The following is a 20,323-nucleotide window of genomic DNA, read 5'->3' as shown; positions in this document are numbered from 1 at the left end:
AGGTTCAGTTTCATCACCAACGTATCTTCAGCAGAGCTACAGCACAGATGCTTTTCAGCAGCCAGAACTCCTCAGCCTTTGCTGCTAGAACATGCTGCAAGGCCTCCTTACATTTAAAGCTGAACAAAGACATCTAAGTTGTCAGCTACAACTCAGAAGTCTCCCCATATCCAACACAGATTTCATCATACAGATGAATTTCAGTTTAGCTACTTGGAATTTGCTCTAATGGTGCTGTTATGCATCCTAGGCTGGGGGGAGTAAATTGAAAGACCATTCATTGCTATAGCTACCAACCGAACGAGAAGAGATCTATCTCCAAATACCAAAGCATGGGTGGAGGGATGTAAGGGGAAACTATGTAACTGCCAACTTGCTCACTATTGTCAAATGCTCTTACCTCTTCAAGTTTGCCTAACTTTTCAGTAACCTCTGCTTTCTGAGCTGTGGTATCCTGTCCATCCTTGACAGCCGCAGCATACTTGAAAAATAGAGGTGTTATCTGTACAAATGAAAGGAGAAAGTTTTTAGTATCACTATTACAATAATACAAGCAAGTCACTTAGAGCTTAGGGCATTAAGTTAGATGTTAAGATGTTTTTAAAAAGTCCATTAACAAAAATCTTTTATACTTCACAAAAGGTAAAGGCTTAAAGGAAGACAAAATACAAATACTAACGGATTTTAGTCCTGTAGTGACAGAACAACGAAAAGAGGAGCATGTTTCCAGCTTGCATGTACTATGAACAAAGTAGCAAGGTATGAACTAATATTCTTTTCCCAGGTACACGCTCCTGAAAACCAAATGCAGCCCAAGATATTCAGGCTTCTAGAGATCTGTACATTTTTTAATTCGGAAATTGCCAGATAAGTTAGTATACAGTACAGAAAGTTGCCCAGCAGTTAAGCTCAACTATATTTTTAGAAGTTCATATACAAGCATTTTTCTAAGATCTTGTCACTCATACAACCAACATTCATAGCACAATTCATTTCTTGCAAGATGGTTCCCTGTAACTCCTTCACAACAAGCCTTTCTGAATAGAAATAATGAGAAACATATTCTTCCCCTGCCCTTTTATCCCCCTTCTTTGTCCACATCTTTTTTTCATAGCATCTTGTATTCCTTCCTCTTCTCTATTGCTTTATATCCAAAACTTCTTTCACTTCCTAGATCCTCCAAAGCACGTGCTTGCACTACCTACATTTAGGGTACAGAGAGGTTATCTGCAGCCAGCCACAGCACCCGCCTCCACCCCATACCGAGAGCCGAAATCAGGGTGCTTACAGAGGTCCAGTGTCTATGGCCACCTGCAATCTCTTGGCCTTAGCTGTAGGCTGTCTCAGTCAGGCACTCTTCACATTCCACATTCATACAGTGTGTCCTATAGCAACGCTCAGATTAAAATACAGCAATTGTCACTGCCTATGTCTCAAGCATTCAGCTAGTTTGGCCTCTATTATACGCCTCTACTATATTATATATATATTATAGGATGCTCAAAATCCTGCCTCTGTCATACACACTTTAACTAGCTTAGCTGTCTTCCTGTATCCATGCCTTCACATTAACACTGGAAGCAATTCAGATGCACAGTCATTTGCATAAGCTAATAGCAAGAGACTCAAAATTTCTCAGGTTAAATTTAAATGCCATTTATTTGGCTTTCCTATACATGAGACCCCTCAAGAGATGAAAGCAGCATTGGTTGTTAGTTAGTTAGCATTAGCATCTGGAGATTTGGAAGCTCTAGTAAAGTAAGGAACACAATCTACCCTGATCACACAGTACCTTTGAGAAGCGTTCCAGGAGCATCTTCTGAAAGGCTCGCTCATATGGGTCCGAAGGCAACAGCTTCTTCCCTGGAAACGCTTCATCCAAATAGTCGCAAGTGATTGGGGACTCATAGATAAGCTGGCCCTTGCGGGTCTCCAGAATAGGAACCAGCCCATAGGGGTTCTTCTCAAAGAGCCAGTCAGGTTTGTTCTTCAGATTGATGTTAATTACTTCATAGCTAAAAGAGTAAAGGAAACAAAACCCAAACATGTTCAGCCCCACTGCAGTCTACTCCATACCACGGTGAAATGCAGTCAACAGCTACAGTAGTCAAGAGGCTGAATCCTCATTCTCCTGGTCTCCCCGGCCTTCCTTGAAACCCTTTCCAGGACTAACCATTCGACACTCAGAAATACTGCCAGGGAGCACTTCCCTTCACCAGAGAAAACCAGAGCTGACTTACAATGATTTGTTTATTAACTTAATAAGACACACAAACAGTCTGTGAGCACAGAGCAGCAGGCCTTCTAGTCATGCTAAAAACAAAGGTCAAGCTTGGCATATAGCACACTTACCGCATGTAAGTTCAGGAACATTCCGAGAAGGAAGCACTTAATTGTATTTAAGCCACACTGCAACTAAGAGCTTCAGCAGAACTTTAATCTGACTTTGCACAAAAGTGCAAGTCTTCCCTGCCTGTGATAAGCCTTCTACCTTACATAGAAAAGGAATGCAAAGCAAAGGCAAAATAGATATTCATCAAAAAAAAAAGACACAGGAAATTTGTCTACTAACAAAGCATAAGTTACATTCCAGCATGACCCCCAGAAAACCCATACAAGGTTTGCTAAATGCTGCTGAACCTTCAAAACAACCAAAAGTTACCAGAAGGTAGCAATAAAAACCCTCCAAACCACTACACTAAAACACACCTCCCAGCCCTCATATCAGTCCAAAGACACTAAATAAAGACAGAATTACACTGACATGGACATTTTAATGCATCTACTTTTATTGGGGGGGTGAAAGACACAGACACCACCAACACACACCACCTTGGCATCAGAGGAGAACTGAGGGGTTAGCAGTTGCTACGCTCCCAGCCCAGCGCTGGTTATTGAACTTGGGACAGTCTTGGGACTTGCTGGGGACCAGCAGGTGAAGAACCCCATTACTCTGATGCTGTGAGCTGAGGGAAGCATTACTCAGCATTTGGAAACATGTAAATGACTTGGCTATCTTGAAATACGAAAACACAACAAGTACTGGCTTCTATAAACTTATTACAACACAAGAATAAGAATACTTTATAAGATAGTACTCTTCCTTCGTTAAAAATGTCATTCGCTTACTCCTACGTTTCACTAATTGGCAGCATAAAGGAACACTGAAGACTTGTATCTCCTTGAATTTTTGCTGCACCTTACACCAAAAAGAAACATACACCGAGGCTCTCCTTACGCTTACTCAAAGCAGGTTTAAGTGCTATTACTGCAAACTTTTAGGAAGAAAACAAATCAACTTCCGGGTTTGTTTGCTTGTTTTCCTTCGGATTTACTTCAGGCCTTTACATTACTGACCTCACACCCAGCCTAAGTACCTCCCACTTCAGAACAGCCTCTCCCTCCCCACCAAACATACTTTCACACCAAGAAACGCAAGCTTTATCACAAAACCGCCCCCGTTTTCCCTCAGTTACCGCGGGGATATTCAGCCAGGAGTTATTGAGGGCACCCAGGCAGGACGGGGGAGCCTCACCTGATGCCCTTGGCTCTGAGGACGAGGCGAGTCCGCTGGGCGAAGGGGCAGAAGCGCATGCTGTACAGCCGGATCAGCCCCTCGGGCACCGCTCCGGGGGCCGTGCTACCTGAAGAGGAGAGAAGAGGCCCCACCGTTACACCACCGCTCGCCCCCCTCCGGTGTCCGCAGCCCCGGCCCCCCGGGGCCGCCGCTTACCCTTGCCCAGGCTCCGAGAGTGCTCGCCCGCCATGTCGAGTGCTGAGCGCCGCCCGGCCACTGAGGACTGCCTCGCGGGGCGGATCCTGCCTCAGTTCGCTGCCCTCGCCCCCTTTTTATACTGACTGAGTGCTGACTTGTAATCTCTGGCCGCCAATCGCCTGTGGAAATGGAAAATCTAAGGGAAAATTGCAGCGGTGGGAAGGGCACGGGTGTTTCACTCAGCCCTCACGCCCTCCTCCTCCGGGACCTCCTGCAGCTGCGCTGCTTATCGCCCTTCAAACCGAATCCCAGACCACCTTGAAAATAATGAGGGTTTCTCTCTCCTGTAGCCATAATACTTCATGATGGAAACCTAAGGGAAGGGGACAGATCGCCTAGCCGATGAGGGGGTATGCTGAAGGCTAGGTTTAATTTAATTGTTACCTTGCAAATACAAAAAGGATTCGTGCTTGCTTCTGCAAGGATGAACAGTGGTGGCATCAGCACACACAGAGCACACAACAGAATCACAGAGAAGATCCCCCCGTTTAGTTGAGGTGAGAGCACCAGGGACTTCCCCATACCAGCTTTCCTTGGGGGTACAATAGCGGAAATAAAGGAGCTTTCCACTTCACATATTTCAGTGTCCAAGCTGACCTGTGGTCCCAACCATGAAATGCCCCTTCCAGGGCTCCCCACATTTCCACCCAGCCTTCAAGTCAGAGCTCTAAGTTGCATGGAAACGGTGCGTTTGTGGGCACATGTCCTGGACACGGACATGTCTCCGCCAAACCTGTCAGTGCTAATAGAGATCTGGAGCTTTCTGAGAGTCACCAGGGGATCCATGCTTATACAATGGGGGAAGTTTTGCCTGCTGTTGACTTTCAGTTTGTTTTTGTCACTGTAGCTGGGCCTCAGGCATCCTGTCACAAAGACCAGTATTTTTCTGGGGAGATCCTTCCTGCTGGCAAACACTGAGATGGCCACCAGTAAAGTCACCATAAACCTGACACCATAATGCACTCAAATACAACATGAATTTTTGTCAAGTCATTAATTACATAATCAAACAGCAATAAGCAGTTTAACAGTAGAAGGGAGTGGTAATTCATTGCACAAGCCTGCCATGCCCTGGGCAAACAGAACCCATATGTAAGACATCCTTTCTAACAAGATAATTCCTCCCACCCTTCGAAGAACTGTGTCAGAGGACATTCCTTGTTCTGCTGACAGCCTACTGTTAGGACAGTTTCAGCAAGATCTGGGTAAAAAAAAAAAAATCGAAGTTTATTTTAGTGGTTAAGACCATGGACAGTCTGCTACCTCAGAACCCGGAGACAGGCACACACAAATCCAAGGTACAGTCGCAACGTTACAGACCTGCGTGCTGCAATAAATAGCCCCTCAGGGACACAACAGCACAACTTGCTGAGAACAGCAAGATCTTCTTACCACAGGGAAAAAATTCCTCATCGTGTTTTGGTTTTGTGCAGCATGGATCACAGACAGTGACAAGAAGCATGGTACAGGCTCATGTGGCAGTCAGTAGAGCTGTGAGTGGGTAGCACTGTATGGGAGCTGCACACTGCTACAGTACGGAGAGGTAAGGACTACAGTGAGAAACTGTGAGCAACACCCCTTTAAGGATGAGAAGAATGAGGTATTACTGTTAGTTCTGCTTTTAAAGTACTTGGGGATTCTTACTGTGGTAATGCCAAAAACCATAGATGTGCAAATCCTAGAATCACTAAGGTTGGAACAGACCTCCAAAATGATCCGGTCCAACCATCCCCCTACCACCAATGTCACCCACTAAACCATGCCCCTAAGCACCACGTCCAGCCTTTCCTTGAACCCCCCCAGGGACGGTGCCTCCACCCCCTCCCTGGGCAACCCGTCCCAGTGCTGACCCCCCCCAGAAGCAGCACCGCAGCCGTACTCCCTCCTCTCCCCAGGGGCCACCTTCTCTTCAGCTGCCTCTGAGGCTTCACCCCAAGAACTGCCTGGGGTGCAGGGCCTCCAGAATAAAGAAACAGGGTGACAGAGGACAGGCGCGGCCGCACCGCTAAGGAAAAGCCCAAACACCACTGAAACAGGAGGAAAACACAAACAACCCCCCGGGCAGGCTCCGCACTGCCCGCCTAACAGCAGCACCGAGCCCCTCACCCTGCTGGCCCTTTAACTACCGAGCCTATTGCCCCCAGCAGCCGCCTGCTTTAACCCCGCGGGCAGCCCGCCCCAGCTAATCGCAGCGGCCCTTCGGGTCGCTAGGAGACGGCGTCCCGGGCCGGCGGGGCGGGCGGCATGGCGGCGGGCGGCATGGCGGCGGGCGAGGAGCGGGCCCCGGCGGGCGGCCGCGGCCCCGGCCCCTCGGCCCCGGAGGCGGCGCTGGACGTGAGGTGGGGGCGGCCGGGCCAACCCCCTGCGGGCCCCTGCCCGCCCTGCGGGCCGTGCCCCTGCCCTGTGCCCTCTCCCCTCAAGGCGTGACTCGGCTACGGCTTGTTCTTACTCATATTTTTCTTATTTTTCTTAATTTTCTTAATACCTGGCCTCGTGAGCCCGTGCAGTTTGGTGCTGATCGTGGCTGCGTCCCTCTCCTGTTTTACCCTGACCGCCCCAGAATCTGGGATGTACTTGGTTGTTTGTACCTCTTGTGCCCCACCATCATCTCCTGCTATGGCTCTTTTTTTCCCTGGAATTTTAAGTCCTGCCTTTCTCCCTCACCATCTTGACCTTGGCTGAGCCTTTCACAGCAGTTTAGACTGTTTAGATATTTTTTCCATGTAATGGAAGAGATGCTTAAGCTTTCTAATCCAATGCAAGTATTTTAGCTGTTTCATCAACCCCCGTGGCGTGTATGGGACAGCTCCCCAGCTAGAGGTGCACAGCTCTTTAGTGGACAGAAATCTACTTACTATCTTATTAACTTATTAAAAGGAGATTCAAGCATCAACCTGAAACATTCTCATACTTGCAGAGTAAAAAAAAAAAAGCACCATCCAAAGTATGTCACTGCTATGCAGAGTGGGTCCCTTGTGCAAACTGGTTTTACGTGGAAGAGCCGTGACCCAGTTTTTTTGCTTTGTGGAAAAAAAAAATAGCATTATTAAATGAAAGCATTATGCAATGCAATGGAGAAAAAAAAGTGCCCTTTTAAATGTTGAAGCACAGTCCATTTCCATAAAACAGAAACGTTTAAAGTTTGCCTTTCCTTTATGCATTCTAGGTTAGCGTTAGCAGAATTGGTATGTATATCGATATTAGAAGAAAGTGACAACGTTATTTTGCAGTGGGAAGGGGGAATACTATGTTCTGTGTCTTCAGAAAACACAGAACCTTGACAAAACTAACGGTTACATATAAAGCTCTGTTTTGAATGAACTATGAACAAGCATTTTGCAATGACAAAATACACTTTGAATGCTCAGTAACTCTGAGTACTTTGTTCCACCTACATTTCAGCAGCCAGCAAAGTTTGTCACTGAAGTGCTTCTGACCCTCTGTGTTTATACGGAGCTGGAGACAAAGCATGGAGAACGTGTGGGGGAGCCACGGCTAGTTCCGTGACCCACAAGTACTGCATCGCTCATAGCTGATGTCAGATCAGTCTGAATCCTTTTCCTTGTAAACCCTTATCGATTGCATAAGGATACATTGTGCAGTCAGCCCGTTAATTTATCCCTGCACACACATTTTCTAGAATCTTTTTGCAGAGGTAAAACAAAAGTTGAAACTACTTCATTTCCACGGACTCAGATCTAGTGCTGGAGAGAAGCATCGAGCTGGTCCTGTGACCACGTTCGTAAAGGTCTGCTTGTGTGCCGTGGCAGGTCGTATGGTTAGCGCTCATGTGAAAGGGCCGGAAAAGCACTCATCAGCTGACATGTCTGGGCTCTGTTCCCATGACAGTCAGTTCATTTGCAAGAATACATGGTCAGTGCATTCTCACTCCTCTCTGGCTGTGCTTATTCATCTGGTGTGTAGCAGAAGAGGCTGAGTAGAAACTGCTGAGAAAGGATGACAGAAGTTACTGCTGGGCATAAATACCTTAAGACTAATCATTAAAGAATGTCCCTAATTATGGCAGCCCTGAGGCTATAATATAATTTAATAGAGTACAGAAGATCAGCAGTTGAACTGATCTTAAGACACATTCATGAAAGAAGTATAAAAATGCTGCTTGCAATTGTAGAGGGCAAAGATCTCTTCCAGCCCACTGCTATGTGGGAGAGGATAAAAGACGGAAAGGGCTTGAATAGAAACTAGAAGGGGCAGTGCTGACAGTAGTGTTGGACACAGGGTGCTGGTACGCTGCCAAAATGGTGATACCATGGTACTGCCAGGCTCAGCTGCGGCTCAGACATCTTCACTTAGTGGTAAATGCAAGTCCCTTTGATAAGGGGGTGCTGATGTTGGTCCACGCCCTTTCTCAAAGATAAAAGCCATCTGCAGGTGGTTACAGTCTTGTTGGTATGTTGCAAGTTCTAAAGGTGACTCAGCTTCAGTAATTTATTTCAGTCCCTGAAGTTTTACCGTGTTCAAGTACTGGTGTCTTTAAAGCAGAACAGTCCCTTTAGTTAACTTCATACAAAGACAAGACAAGCTGTGTCTTTTTCTTTGCTATTTTACAGCAACCAGATGAACTATGAAACTTTACAAAAGGTTAAGTAAACATAATCGAGTCCCTAGTATGGATCGTACTTGTGTGATTATTTCAGAATTAAGGTGTACTCCTTTACTATGACCTATGAGTATGAAAACAAAGCCTGTGAACTGGCTAACTTTATTGTTAATGAAAAGTGAAATATAAGCATCTCTCCAAGTTCTTGTGTCAGTCCTTTGTGCTCCATCATGGTAAGATTACCCCTGTGTTTTTGGAAACGTTGATCTAGTGATTCATGGTACTAGAGGCTGAAATTCTTGTGTTTTTGCAAGTTTGGTATGAGGATGAATCTAACAAATCAGAAGCATCAGACCAGCATACGTTTAAGCTGTTAAATTCCCTTTTTCACAGTATTTTGAGAAACATGTGTCTGTGAGTATTGTTTTAACATAGAGTTGTTCTTTCTTAAGTTGGGTTCAGGGATTTTCGAAAAAGAACTTCGGCTTTATCAACAATCAGACCGTCTGCTACCCTTGTGGCAATTACATCCTCTTCCTGGACATTAAAACAAAGAAGACGACAGCGCTGCAGTGTCCGACCGGCCAGGTGGGAGCCTTCGCAGTGAACGCGAGCAGCGAAGTGCTGGCCTTTTCAGACCGGAAGCTGAATCCCCTCATATATATCTACAGCTTTCCAGAACTGAACAAACTGACAGAATTAAAAGGTACCGGTGTGGTAATGTTCCCTGTTGCTATTCCATTAAAACGATCTTTTAAGCAGCCAGTTTCTGAAGGGTGGTTGTTGGTTTTTTTTTTTTGAAACACTAGAGAAACGGTGTGACAGGAAACTTTCTAACGACAAGAATCGCCGAAAGGATCATAAAGAACTTGCCATTGCACTACTTTCAGTGAGACTCAAGCTAGAGAGGAATAGGACAATATAAAATTTAACTGTTAGAAAGGGAAAACAAAAGGAATGAAATGGAATTCATTACAGGAAAATATAGTCTGAATAACAAAGCAAGATCATACTGCAGTAGGTTCCCAAGCAGACTGCTGAGATGGTTTGATGCTGAGACGTCTGAGATGTGAGAGGAATGAGGGATCTTTTAGTTCACGTTTAGAGGCTGTGATCTAATACATATTTCCCCCGTTCCATGATATTTCTCTCTTTAGTTAAGTTGCTTACCCTATCTATATTTCAGTTTCTTTGCACTTTAAGTAAGAACCATAACAGTTCCTTACCTCACGTAGATGAATGAAACTGACTGCAAAGGATTGCAGGGCACTTGGGGAAAAAAACACTACAAATTTGAGGTATTAGTGAAACAAATTTAAAAAAAAAAAAGTCCAAACAGTGATACTTAAGGAACATTTTTATGATCAAATTAAAACAATTTGGTGTGAAGCAAAGGAATCACAGCGTCTTTGAAGACTGGATATAAAGGAACTGACAAAAGCACTTTATTTGCCATAGTATACAGCAAAGTCTGGGCAATTAGAGCTCACATTCTCTTTTTTTTTATGTTTTAGGTAATGTTCAGTTGGACTACACTGTACTTGCGTTTAGTTTCACAGGCCCTTATCTAGCCAGTTACTCTTCAATCCCGGAATTTGTTCTTTCAGTATGGTAAGAGTGAAAAAATTTCTTTAATACCATTTGCATTTAATTAATATTTTTGTATGTGTGCTATTTTAGCATAAACTAATTAACAAATGTGAAAGGTAAACTGGTTGCCTTCATCTTTCTTTTTTTTTTTTTTTTCCAATGGATCATTGTCTGCAAACCTTCTGTGCCAAATTTGCTGGTTTTTTTTTCTAGCAGCAGTCAGAAAGACTGTTACTTTGCCATAGCTATCTTCTAGCTTGTTCAAAATTTTTGTTTTCAGTAGTCCTCTTAATTACTTGTGCTTGATCTTAGTTCTGTCTTACAGGTCTGCTCAGTGATTACACTACTATGTGTCACTGGGTTAGATCATCGCTTTAATTGCTGCAGTGAAAGGAAATATTACGTGATACGGTGGAGATGCAGAAAGTCAAAATATGTTCTGTAAAAATAAAATTCTGCTCTTGCCTGCATGGCAAAAATTGTAGGAATATACTGTATACTTTCAATGTAATGATGACCTTTATGTTTCTTTTACAATGATTAGAGAAGAGTCAGAAAGTTCACATGCTTATCACTCACAGAAATAATATGCATGGTCTAATATATTTGACGCATGCCCTTAAACAAAAATCCACTGCCTTGAAAGACTATTCTAGGTTATCCCTAAAATGGAAACATCTAGAAATACTTAATTGCTTTAAAATAGTGACACTTTCCAAGGCTGAACAACGGAAACCTATTTGAATCTGCACAAATTCAACTGTCAGCATGTAATTATCATTAGAACAACCTTTGATTCCAGTCAGAAAGAGCTGAATAACAAAACAGAACCACCTTACAATATTAAACTTATAATTTATAATAACTCGAACAGAGGTAGGTGAATTTACTGTAAGATCAGAATCTTCCTTTTTGCAATTAGATTATAATGTGCATTCATTGTAGAAATTTTAAGCACGTAGTTTAGAATAAAAGGTGTAAGAGATGTTTTGAAAGTTAACTCAACCTCAGAGCAGAGAAAGCCTATGGATAACTAAAAGCTGCCTTTTGTGTGTGTTATTTTATCCCCAGATCTTTATTCCTTTCTTTTTGAAGGAGAGGCTCAATTTCAGATTCCTGTTTTAGATACCATCGTGTTTCAGATCTTAACAAATTATCTGCTCTAAGATTGTTGGCACTGTTAGGTATGAGATGAGAATACTGACATCTTTAGAGAGAGACATCTACGCTGGTACCTTTTAAAGTCAGAATTGCGGCTTATAACTTTCTGTAATGTTAACGAGAGTTAGTGCTTATGTGTGAATACTGCTCTTTCTTTTTTTTGCACACGCTATCAATATTACATCATTGTCTTGCATCCTGATCAGTTCCTGAGAAGAAATTTCTTACAAGCCAGAACAACACAATTAAATTAAATCCATTTACAGCACTGTATGCATTTTAGTTTTCTTCATCTCAGCAGTAATGACAAATATGAGAGCTATAAACATTATTTAGATTGTCAGATATATTGCCAATGAAATTAAGAAACAGCTATAACCGTTTTTTCAAATTATGTTAATCAGTTTTCAGACAGCACCTAAAATGCAAATGCAGTCAAGAATTAATCTGGACAACAGAGAAATATGTGAATTAGAGTATGAGACTATACAATAGGTTACACCAGAAAAATGTATTCCTATGTTATGTACAGCTGTTCGTAACAGCCCCTCAAAAATTCTGTGCTGTTTTCTGCCCAAATTAGTTAAAGCAGCTGTAGCGTGTGCCTGCATTCACAGCGCAATTACTGTACGACCCAAGGAATTCATTGATAATCAAGGGCTGACTGAGTTTTCTCTCTTTCCGAGTTCTCAAAATTATGTTACTATTCATTCTTTTTGTAGCAGTACTAATTGTATGCGTGGCTAATTAACCACATCCTTTTCGGTCTCAGAACCCGTCTTGTTTGACAGCATAGTTTTTAGTCAGTGGTAAAGTATTTGTTTTCCAGTTGTGATCTTGAATGTCAGTTAGAATCACATGCACATATTTGGCTTAAATGTTTTTGATGACTTTAGTGGATTTGATTTTCTTTTACTCTCCTTAATGAAGGAACTGGCAAGAAAATATCCTCCTGTGCAGTGAGTCCCAGCCAGCCATACCAGTGACCTCGTTAAGTTTTAATCCCATGAATTGGCAACAACTGTGTTCTGTTAATGAGAGCTCTGTTACTGTCTGGCATATTGAAAGGAATTATGATGAGCATCACCTTAAGCGAAAGTAAGTAGAACACCTTTCAAGTTAAAAAACAAAAAAACAAAACAAAACAAAACAAAAAAAACAAAAAAAAACTAGAAGTATATTTTAATGACTAAGACTAGCAACCTACATCTGTTTGCAAAGAATTTAATCCAATTTAGTTTGCCTAGCAATTACAATCAGTGATTGTTAAATCGCAACCAGTTTGATTCTAGCTAGTTAATCAAGTGAATTGAATTCATGCTTTCATTTCTTAGCACTCTCATATCCCAGTCATGCACACCATTGAAGCTAATACTAATCGGCACTTTTGGTAGCTGTCTCTATCAAAAGCTACCCAATTGCATTAATACAGTGCCTGGACTGCTTTCCTGTTCCTGCAAGTGGTTATTCTGAGCACTGAGTGGGAACATGCATTGCTTTTGTGGCTATGAGACTGCTGGGTATGGATCAATTTGCTTCCTAGTAAGCGTTGTTAAGCAATATGTAGTTACAATCACTAACTGGACCAAAAGCAGTATCACGTTTCTGTGTGATATCCAGCTTCTGTGGTCAATTTACAGATGTAGAGGGGATGGCTCTGATAATGCAATTCACTGAGCACAGCAAACCTTGAATTTATTTACACTAGAAACTTTTTTTGAGACTGGTATAAGAACAGGTGGACTAGTATGCATTGTTCAAGACAGAGATCTTCAAGTATAACATACATGCTGTTACAGTGGCCGCTATTCTACAATCCCCAACAGCATATTTCATCCCATTAACTATGAATATAACCAGTCTATTACCTCTGACATGGTTATAGTAGTAAAAGTATAGATGAGGCCTTAATCTGAGACCTGGAAGTTGAAGGTGTATTGCCTTTTGCAAACATACTTACATATCCTTTTTTTTTTTTCTTTCGCTTTTCATTCCATTGAGTGGGCGTTAAACCTCCACTGAGAATTATTTATTTTACATAATATTTTATATATATATATATAATTATATATAGCATAGTTTGTAAACTATAGAATCCAGAATTCCCGCATTATAACAGCCACTCATACACTGATTATCAACTTATTAACTTTCTCTAAATAAGCATTAAGCTTGAATCCTCACAGCATGTACATACAAGTTAGGTGTGTGGCATTAATAATCCTGGTTAATGAGGAAACAGAAGGATAGAACAGTTGTTTGTCCAAAGCGACAAGAAAAGACAATGAGCTAGAATGTGGCAGTCCACTTCAGCCAGTTAGGAACATCTCTCCTTTGTAGATAAATTACTATTACTTTTCAGTGAAACAGTACATGCCAAGTAGAATGATTCTCTACAGCAATGTTGTAGGAATTGTTCAAGGCCAGGTTAGATGAGGCTTTGAGCAACCTGATCTACTGGGAGGTGTCCCTGCCCATGGCAGGGGGATTGGAATTAGATGATCTTTAAGGTCCCTTCCAGACCAAACCATTCTATGATTCTATGAACAGTTTTCCATTATTGTTGCCAAAGTAAAGCCCATTAACTGAATTGGCATCTCCACATTTTGAAAACATGCTTCCCGGTTTTGTATCAGCATTTACTATTTGTGGTATTTCTTTTCCTCAGACAGTGTCTCTTGCTTTTTCACAGCCCTGTGAAACTCCCTCATGGACAAGGGTCTCTGAATCTTCATGAAGATTTGTTTTTCCCGGATTCTGGTAACGAAGATCCCTACCATGGCCCTGTTATGCCAGTTTCAGCCATTGCCGGATTGGTAGGAGATGAAGCAGAAACATTCATGGTAGCTACTAATTTTATGTTATTCTGCTCTGGGGGGAATTGCAAACACGTGTCTTGTAAGTTAAAGCACTCCCTTCCCAGCCTCCCAACATGAAACATACGGCTTTGGAAAATCAGTTCCTGCACAAGTTGATCTGGATACACTTGATGTAGAAGATGCTTCTTTGAAATACTGTTTTGTTCAGATTCTTATGTTGAAAAGTATCTAATGCAGCAACTTTCAGTGAGATTGAAATTACCGAGCTTGCTGAGTTCTTCAGATATCCAGACATCTTCAGACTGCAGTTGCTGTAATGAACCAACCTGTACAAAGTATTTAGTGCTGTAACTACCATTCCTCACTGACTTTATAAATTGACCGGCTGCTGCTGCAGATGTTTAAATAAATGGTTGCTATCACTGATGATTTGTATTCTATTACAAATGTACATGAGCAGTTGACTGACTCTGGACTAAAATCTGCGTGTCAACATTTGTTCATACCTTGGAGTTATTTTCCTCTCTAACATTATGGGTTTTTGTTTGTTTGCTTTTAATTAATAAGAGACAATGTGGTGCTCCTGGGGTGGTTAATGAGGTGCTTTCAGCTTAATGCAGTGGAAACAGTATCATAGCCTGATGAAGCTCTCTTAATCCCCACAGAATTCAATAGAAGGATAAGTTTTCTTTATCACTAAGTCCAAGTCAGCTGAGGTCAACGTTTTGTTGATACAAGCATCAAAATCGGAGAACCATTTATTTAGACTAATAAGTAGAGGAGTTATTGTCAACCCCTGTAGTCCGTGGTTCCTCGGAGGCAGTAGCCCACTCCTAAGGAATGTGTGATAGGCCAGTAAGAAAAGCAAGCCTGCTGCAAGCGCACTTCTTTGCTTGTTAGGTGTCCACGCTCTAGAACAAGGTACTGAGGCCAGGTATGTACCAGAGTGTAACCACAACGGGGCAGCAAAGTGAAAGGAATCTTAACATCCTAAGGGTATCGAGCCTTTTTTTCTTGCATGGTATTGATTTAGTTTTGTTTCAATATTTCTTATAGCTGGGACTTAAGTTTTGTAAATTCTTTGCAATTAACTCCATTTAACTGCATTTGACTCCACTTCATTGCCAGTACCAGTTTTATTCCATTGACTTTTTATAAAACTTTTAATGACAAGGATCCATCCTAGATTTTTTTTTCTCTGCAGAGCCGCTATTCAAAAGGGACAGAAGTTTAAAAAAAAAAGATTGCATTATTATTATGCACCATTGTACCAATGCACAGTTCAAGAAGCAACCTCATTTTGGATTTACATAATCTCATCCTAGGATTAGCATATTTTATCTAGTTTGTGTAAAGGCAGTAAGGACAAAGGAACATTACAAAAGTTGTCTTCACAGAGGAAGCTTCTGATTCACAGTAGTTCATTTGCAACCTTGCCAAAGATTTGTGCTGTTCGAGCCTTGTAGAATCAAGGAAAATGCCTATATTAAATGTTTTTCTGGTGATATAAAGTTCCAACCTGCTATAGATTTAGTAGTTTGTCCTATTTGATTTATAAAGTAGTAAAGTAGTTCTGCCCACAGACATTGTTCTTTGAATCTTCTTTTAATTGTTCTCACAAGGTTTTCTCATGTGTTTTTACATTTCTTCACTGAAGCCTCTTCAATCTGGTTCTTTCTATTCTTGGTATTTATATAACCCCCATTACCGTTGTATCTGAGCAGGTCACAGTGTTTAATAATATTTGGTGGAGAGGTACTGTTCTTCCTGTTTTATGGATGACAGATTTATGAGATTTGTTTTAGAGAGATGAAATTCAAGGCACGTGGGAGGTCTATGGCTGGGATATTTCTAGAACTAATTTATAAATGACAGAAAGTTTGACAGAGCTGTTTTTTTCAGAACAGTTTGGTTGTATGATAAGAGAAGCTATTCAAACAAAGTGCATTTTAATGCTAACATGTATGCAAGACCACATGATGAAGAAAAAAAACTAAGATATGTCTACAAAGTGAAGACTGTTCTGAAAAGCAGTTTGAAAAACATTTATCAGGGTGATGTCATAGGGGGTAACTATTTCAATTTTGGATCCCACTGCTATTCTGGTGTAAAAATCCCACAATCTGGGAGCTCATTGTGTTGAATTTTATCATAATTTTATCATTAAAAATTGGTAAATGAAATGGTTATGGTGGGTCAAGATCTTTGTAAGAGTAGGGAAGATTCCAGAGGGATTTCCAAGCTAGAAGACAAAAATGTTGGAGAACAAATCCAGGAAATATATATATATATATATATATATATACACATACACACACACACACACACACACACATATATATACACATACACACATCATTTTTAATGAAAATATAATACATTGTTTACACAGGCTTCTGGGGAGAGATGCGAGTTTTCCACCTCTGTCTCCAGAGATAGGCTTTTCTGAAAGTGGTTCTTGGTTCCCAAATTCCTAGCCTCAGTGAAAGGATGACTGAATATAATACAATCAGATGAGATAATGATTTTTTTATTGGCCTTAAAATGTATGTAACTATACAGATATTTGCCAGTTGCTAATGTAACTTGTTTATTTTTGTGCTGAAGCCTAGAACTGCTATTAAGCCTCCAGTGCATCCTACTGCCCACTGCTGGACTGCAACCTCTGACATTTACATGGGCTGTAAAGAAGGATATATTTTGAAAATTGATGCCGAGACACTCAGTGCTTGTGTTCTTCAACAAAAACCTCTACCAGGTAAGAAAGAGCTCTGTTGAGTGTTTTATTCATGTAAGGAGGAAGACGGGTAGGACAACGAAAGCTTTTTTTTTTTTTTTTTTGCTTTCTTTTCTTCTGTTGTATAACTTACAGAAGGTGTAAAGCTACATAGTAGAGCCATATGAAAATCATTGTTCTTTTATTAGTATGATAAACATTTCAGAATGTCTGTTTAACTTCTAAGTGGGTTTCTTTAGCACTCTTTACAAAGCATTCATTTTTCTAAAGCAAGAAAAAAAAGCAAAAAAAAGCTCTAAATACATGTAAACTGATAGATAAAATGAAAACAGTTCCAGGAACCTTTATCTTATTAACAGCCCTATTAAATTAACATAAAACTATTACTATACCAGCTATACACAGTCCAGTTACTGCTGGTTAAGTACCAATAATTTATTTGATTTTGTATGAAATGTCGGATTGTCCTCATTTGGAATGTTAGATAACGATAGAACAGATCTTTGAAGACTCAGGTTTAGCATGATATCAATTAACAGCACAACTGAACTGAATATAATGCTGCTTACTATAAGTCCTTAAGGTCAGCTGTTACATAATCAATTTTCTAATGACAAGTCTGTAAAGACTATCAGGTTTTATTGCAGAAAGTATGAAGCACAGAGGGTGAGCAGAAGATGCCTCTAGCTTAAAACAAAGCAATCTGCATTGAAGTTGTTCTAGAATGCTCAGCACATGTCCCTCAAATTGATTGCAACCTACTAAGGTAATTTGTCTCCCCCATATATATTCCAGTCTTTCTTTTCTCATGGAGACCTCTGGCATGCTGGTGAATGAAGTTTTCTGGCAACAGCAGCACATTCCATGCCTCCTTTTTTTCTGGGAACCCCGAGGTCTCACCCCTGCTCCCCACCACGTGCTACCCATCTATGCCCATTCTGAGGGCTTCTAAGCTGGAGGACAGTTAGAGGTGGGCAGCATAAACTGTTCTGGCAACGGCAACCTGTACCCTGTCATCCTTTGCAGGGATGGAAGGTGTCAGGCCTAGTGCACACACGAAGTTCACTGGTTCAGCGAACTGGTGGTAAGAGGAGTAGTGCAACATGCTTCTCCCCAGCACTAGAAGAGGGTAATATGTTGTTGTAAACCAGCATAGAACTGTTTCGCTAATGAAGACTGAGTTAGAGTTAATGGACAGGCTGATGATAATCTTGATTTCTTCTTTTGCTGTTTAAAGTATTATTTTTCAAGCTGCAGCAAGCATCCCTGACTTTCCCAAAGTACTGTACCTCTGTTCAGTTTTGATAGTTAACACAACAATGGAGGGCTGCTCCTTAAAAAAGTAAAAAATCCAGCTGTGTTCCTCTGCTTCTGAAATTATCAGATTTGTAAGCTTACCAAATCAAGAACTGGAACAAGAAAAGCTGAGGTGTGACTAGAAGCGTTTTTGCCTGTTCAGTAGAAAGAAACAAAAATGTTTGCCATCTGGGCTTTTACTTGGCCTGTATATTCTTCTTTGAGTCCTGTCCTAAAGCTGTAACAGAATTGTCGCTAATCATACTGTATTGAAGCTTCTACTTAATTTAAAATAATTAAATTTAAATCTGTCTTTATTTAGTAGAATATTCAAGTGCGTGTCCAACCTTAAGCATGTGCTGTATTTCCACTTCCTTTTAGAGCTGTCAGCTGAACTACAGAAAGATTGTGCCTGCCCAGTTACGTAATGATGGATATTGGGAAAGAATGTACATTTTTGATTCATTATACTGAGCTCAGTCCTTTTTGCAGTAGACTGCCTTTTAGTGCAACACTGACATATAAGCAAGGTTGATATTATTTTTCTTTTGTGCAGAACACATGCGTAAAGTATCGGACGTGGTGGCATATGTTCGTAGAGAAGTATGGAAAAAAAAAGGTATTTCCATGTTCAAATCAAGCTAATAGATCTTAGGCAACACCAGTGACAGCTAAGAGTGGTAATACGTGAGTATAGTTGGAAGCCAGTGGTTAGGAGAACTCAGATCACACTGGCCTCTGTAAGACAGATTGATGTCAATCTTTTTCACGTGTACCTAATAAATAACTACTAGGTTTTGTGCTGATAGAAAGTCAAATGAATAGCCTCAAGAGAAACAGCGGCAGTGAAATAATATCTGTTAATTCTAATTTAAATCGGAATAAGTGATGTTAGAGTAGGTTCTCTTCTGCTTAGGTTTAGTAACATTTTTTTTAGAACTGCAGTGACTTGTAATTTAGTTAAGTTAGGATTTAGGGGTTGTTTCGAACACTTTGTTTTGGGTTCCAGAGTGCAAAAAAGATATCCACTTCATGGAGGAATTTCAGCACAAGGCCACAAAGATTATTGCAGTTTGAGTACTTGACATAGAAAGATGGGCCGGGCTGAGAGAACTATTTGTTTAGCCTGAATGAAAAGAGGTATCTTACTATTGCTTTAGCTACCTAACGAAAGGTAACAGAGAGGATGTAACCAGACAGGCAAAGGATATAGTTTGCATCAGCAGAAATTCTGGGTAAATAATAAGAAAAAAAATCATAGTGAAGACACTGGAACAGGTTGCCCAAAGAAGCTATGGAATTTTTATCCTTGGCGATATTCAGAGTGGGTATCAGCTGTATATGACCCTGGTATAATTCTGCACAACGTGATCCAAGTTTGAAGTTGGGTCTAAATTTGAGTTGGCTCTTCGCTGAGCAGGAAGGAGGGTGGATCAGAGGATTTCTAGGGTCCCTTCCAACCTATATGGCAGTATGATTCTGTTATTGATAAACTTAGTATATTGGTCTTTGTAGCTATTTAGCAGCATTTACACAATCAAACTATTTCTCAGATCAGTTTCTAGTTCATCAGACCACAGCAGTATTGTCACTTCAAATTATGTATACCAGCCTTCTCCTGTATTACCAAAGCAAAAAGTCCAAAGAATATGTCATAGAATCATAGTCCATAGATCTTCTTGCTCTCAAATAGTAAATTCTCCCAGACTTGAAGTTGAGACACATGTTGAAATAAATTAAATTTGATATTTTATGTCGGTCTTGTGCTCTCAGGTGGCAAACCAAGGAATCTGCAAAGAACAGTTGTATTTGCCATGGCATTTTGTAACGAGGGACTGTACACAGCTGGAAGCGTAAGGCATCCTTCATGGTCTTAACTTATTCATGCTGCGTGAAAATCAAAGAATATTTAAATTGAATACATTTGTAGAGTTCAGTACAAAGACAGGAGCTAGGAAAAAAAAAAGGAGGGTTGCAGAGCTGTTAACAGTCCTCTGGCATTGTGTATATTTTCCTTGTTAAGACTTGGGACAAGAAATTGGAAGGGCGCAGGGTGGGAAGAGATTCAATTTTTGTAGTAAAAGAAGTGACAAAAGAGGATAATACTATTTTTAACAGAAGACAGGGAGCGTTCTAGAGGAACAGAAAAGAAAGATGAACTTGAAACATGAAAGTAGAGAAGATGGCCAAGAGAATTGCAAAGTTGTTTTGTGCAAAATCTGCCTCATTGTTTAACCCAAATGCATGATGGTAAACTACTGGTTAAGAGTGGAACAAATTACGACACTTTTAAATATATATATATATATATATATAAAATCTTAAATATTAACCGATGAGTCTGTTGTTATCAAACGTACTGTTACTAAGGAACACGTTCATTT

At 40.8% G+C, this 20,323-nt stretch overlaps 2 protein-coding genes across 9 annotated transcripts in view; one reads left to right on the top strand and one right to left on the bottom strand.

Annotated features, from left to right (window-relative positions):
* GSTO1 (glutathione S-transferase omega 1) overlaps positions 1–20,323 on the bottom strand; it is a 60,461-nt gene that overhangs the window by 4,632 nt on the left and 35,506 nt on the right. The window contains exons 4-7 of the mRNA XM_080597850.1: positions 3,734–3,894; positions 3,536–3,644; positions 1,793–2,015; positions 401–502 (exon numbers count right to left, since the gene is read on the bottom strand). Coding sequence (XP_080453976.1) covers positions 401–502; positions 1,793–2,015; positions 3,536–3,644; positions 3,734–3,767 — 468 coding nt within the window. The 5' untranslated portion in view covers positions 3,768–3,894. The remainder of the gene's footprint in view (positions 1–400; positions 503–1,792; positions 2,016–3,535; positions 3,645–3,733; positions 3,895–20,323) is intronic.
* The window catches only part of CFAP43 (cilia and flagella associated protein 43), a 44,790-nt gene continuing 30,380 nt past the window's right edge, over positions 5,914–20,323 (top strand). For 3 of the 8 annotated variants that reach the window (XM_080597759.1, XM_080597761.1, XM_080597757.1), the window contains exons 1-8: positions 5,915–6,114; positions 8,789–9,042; positions 9,851–9,947; positions 12,018–12,185; positions 13,780–13,930; positions 16,514–16,664; positions 18,496–18,558; positions 19,713–19,792. In XM_080597759.1, the coding sequence (XP_080453885.1) occupies positions 6,020–6,114; positions 8,789–9,042; positions 9,851–9,947; positions 12,018–12,185; positions 13,780–13,930; positions 16,514–16,664; positions 18,496–18,558; positions 19,713–19,792 (1,059 nt within the window). In that variant the 5' untranslated portion in view covers positions 5,915–6,019. Of the gene's footprint in view, positions 6,115–8,223; positions 8,378–8,788; positions 9,043–9,850; positions 9,948–12,017; positions 12,186–13,779; positions 13,931–16,513; positions 16,665–16,692; positions 17,728–18,495; positions 18,559–19,710; positions 19,793–20,323 lie in introns of those variants that run through there. The other 5 variants (XM_080597760.1, XM_080597758.1, XM_080597762.1 and 2 more) reach the window with 5 other exon arrangements.

This window comes from Anser brachyrhynchus (assembly GCF_964034855.1).
Source record: "Anser brachyrhynchus genome assembly, chromosome: 6".
Lineage (NCBI taxonomy): Eukaryota > Metazoa > Chordata > Aves > Anseriformes > Anatidae > Anser > Anser brachyrhynchus.
This window is presented reverse-complemented; position numbering and strand designations above follow the sequence as displayed.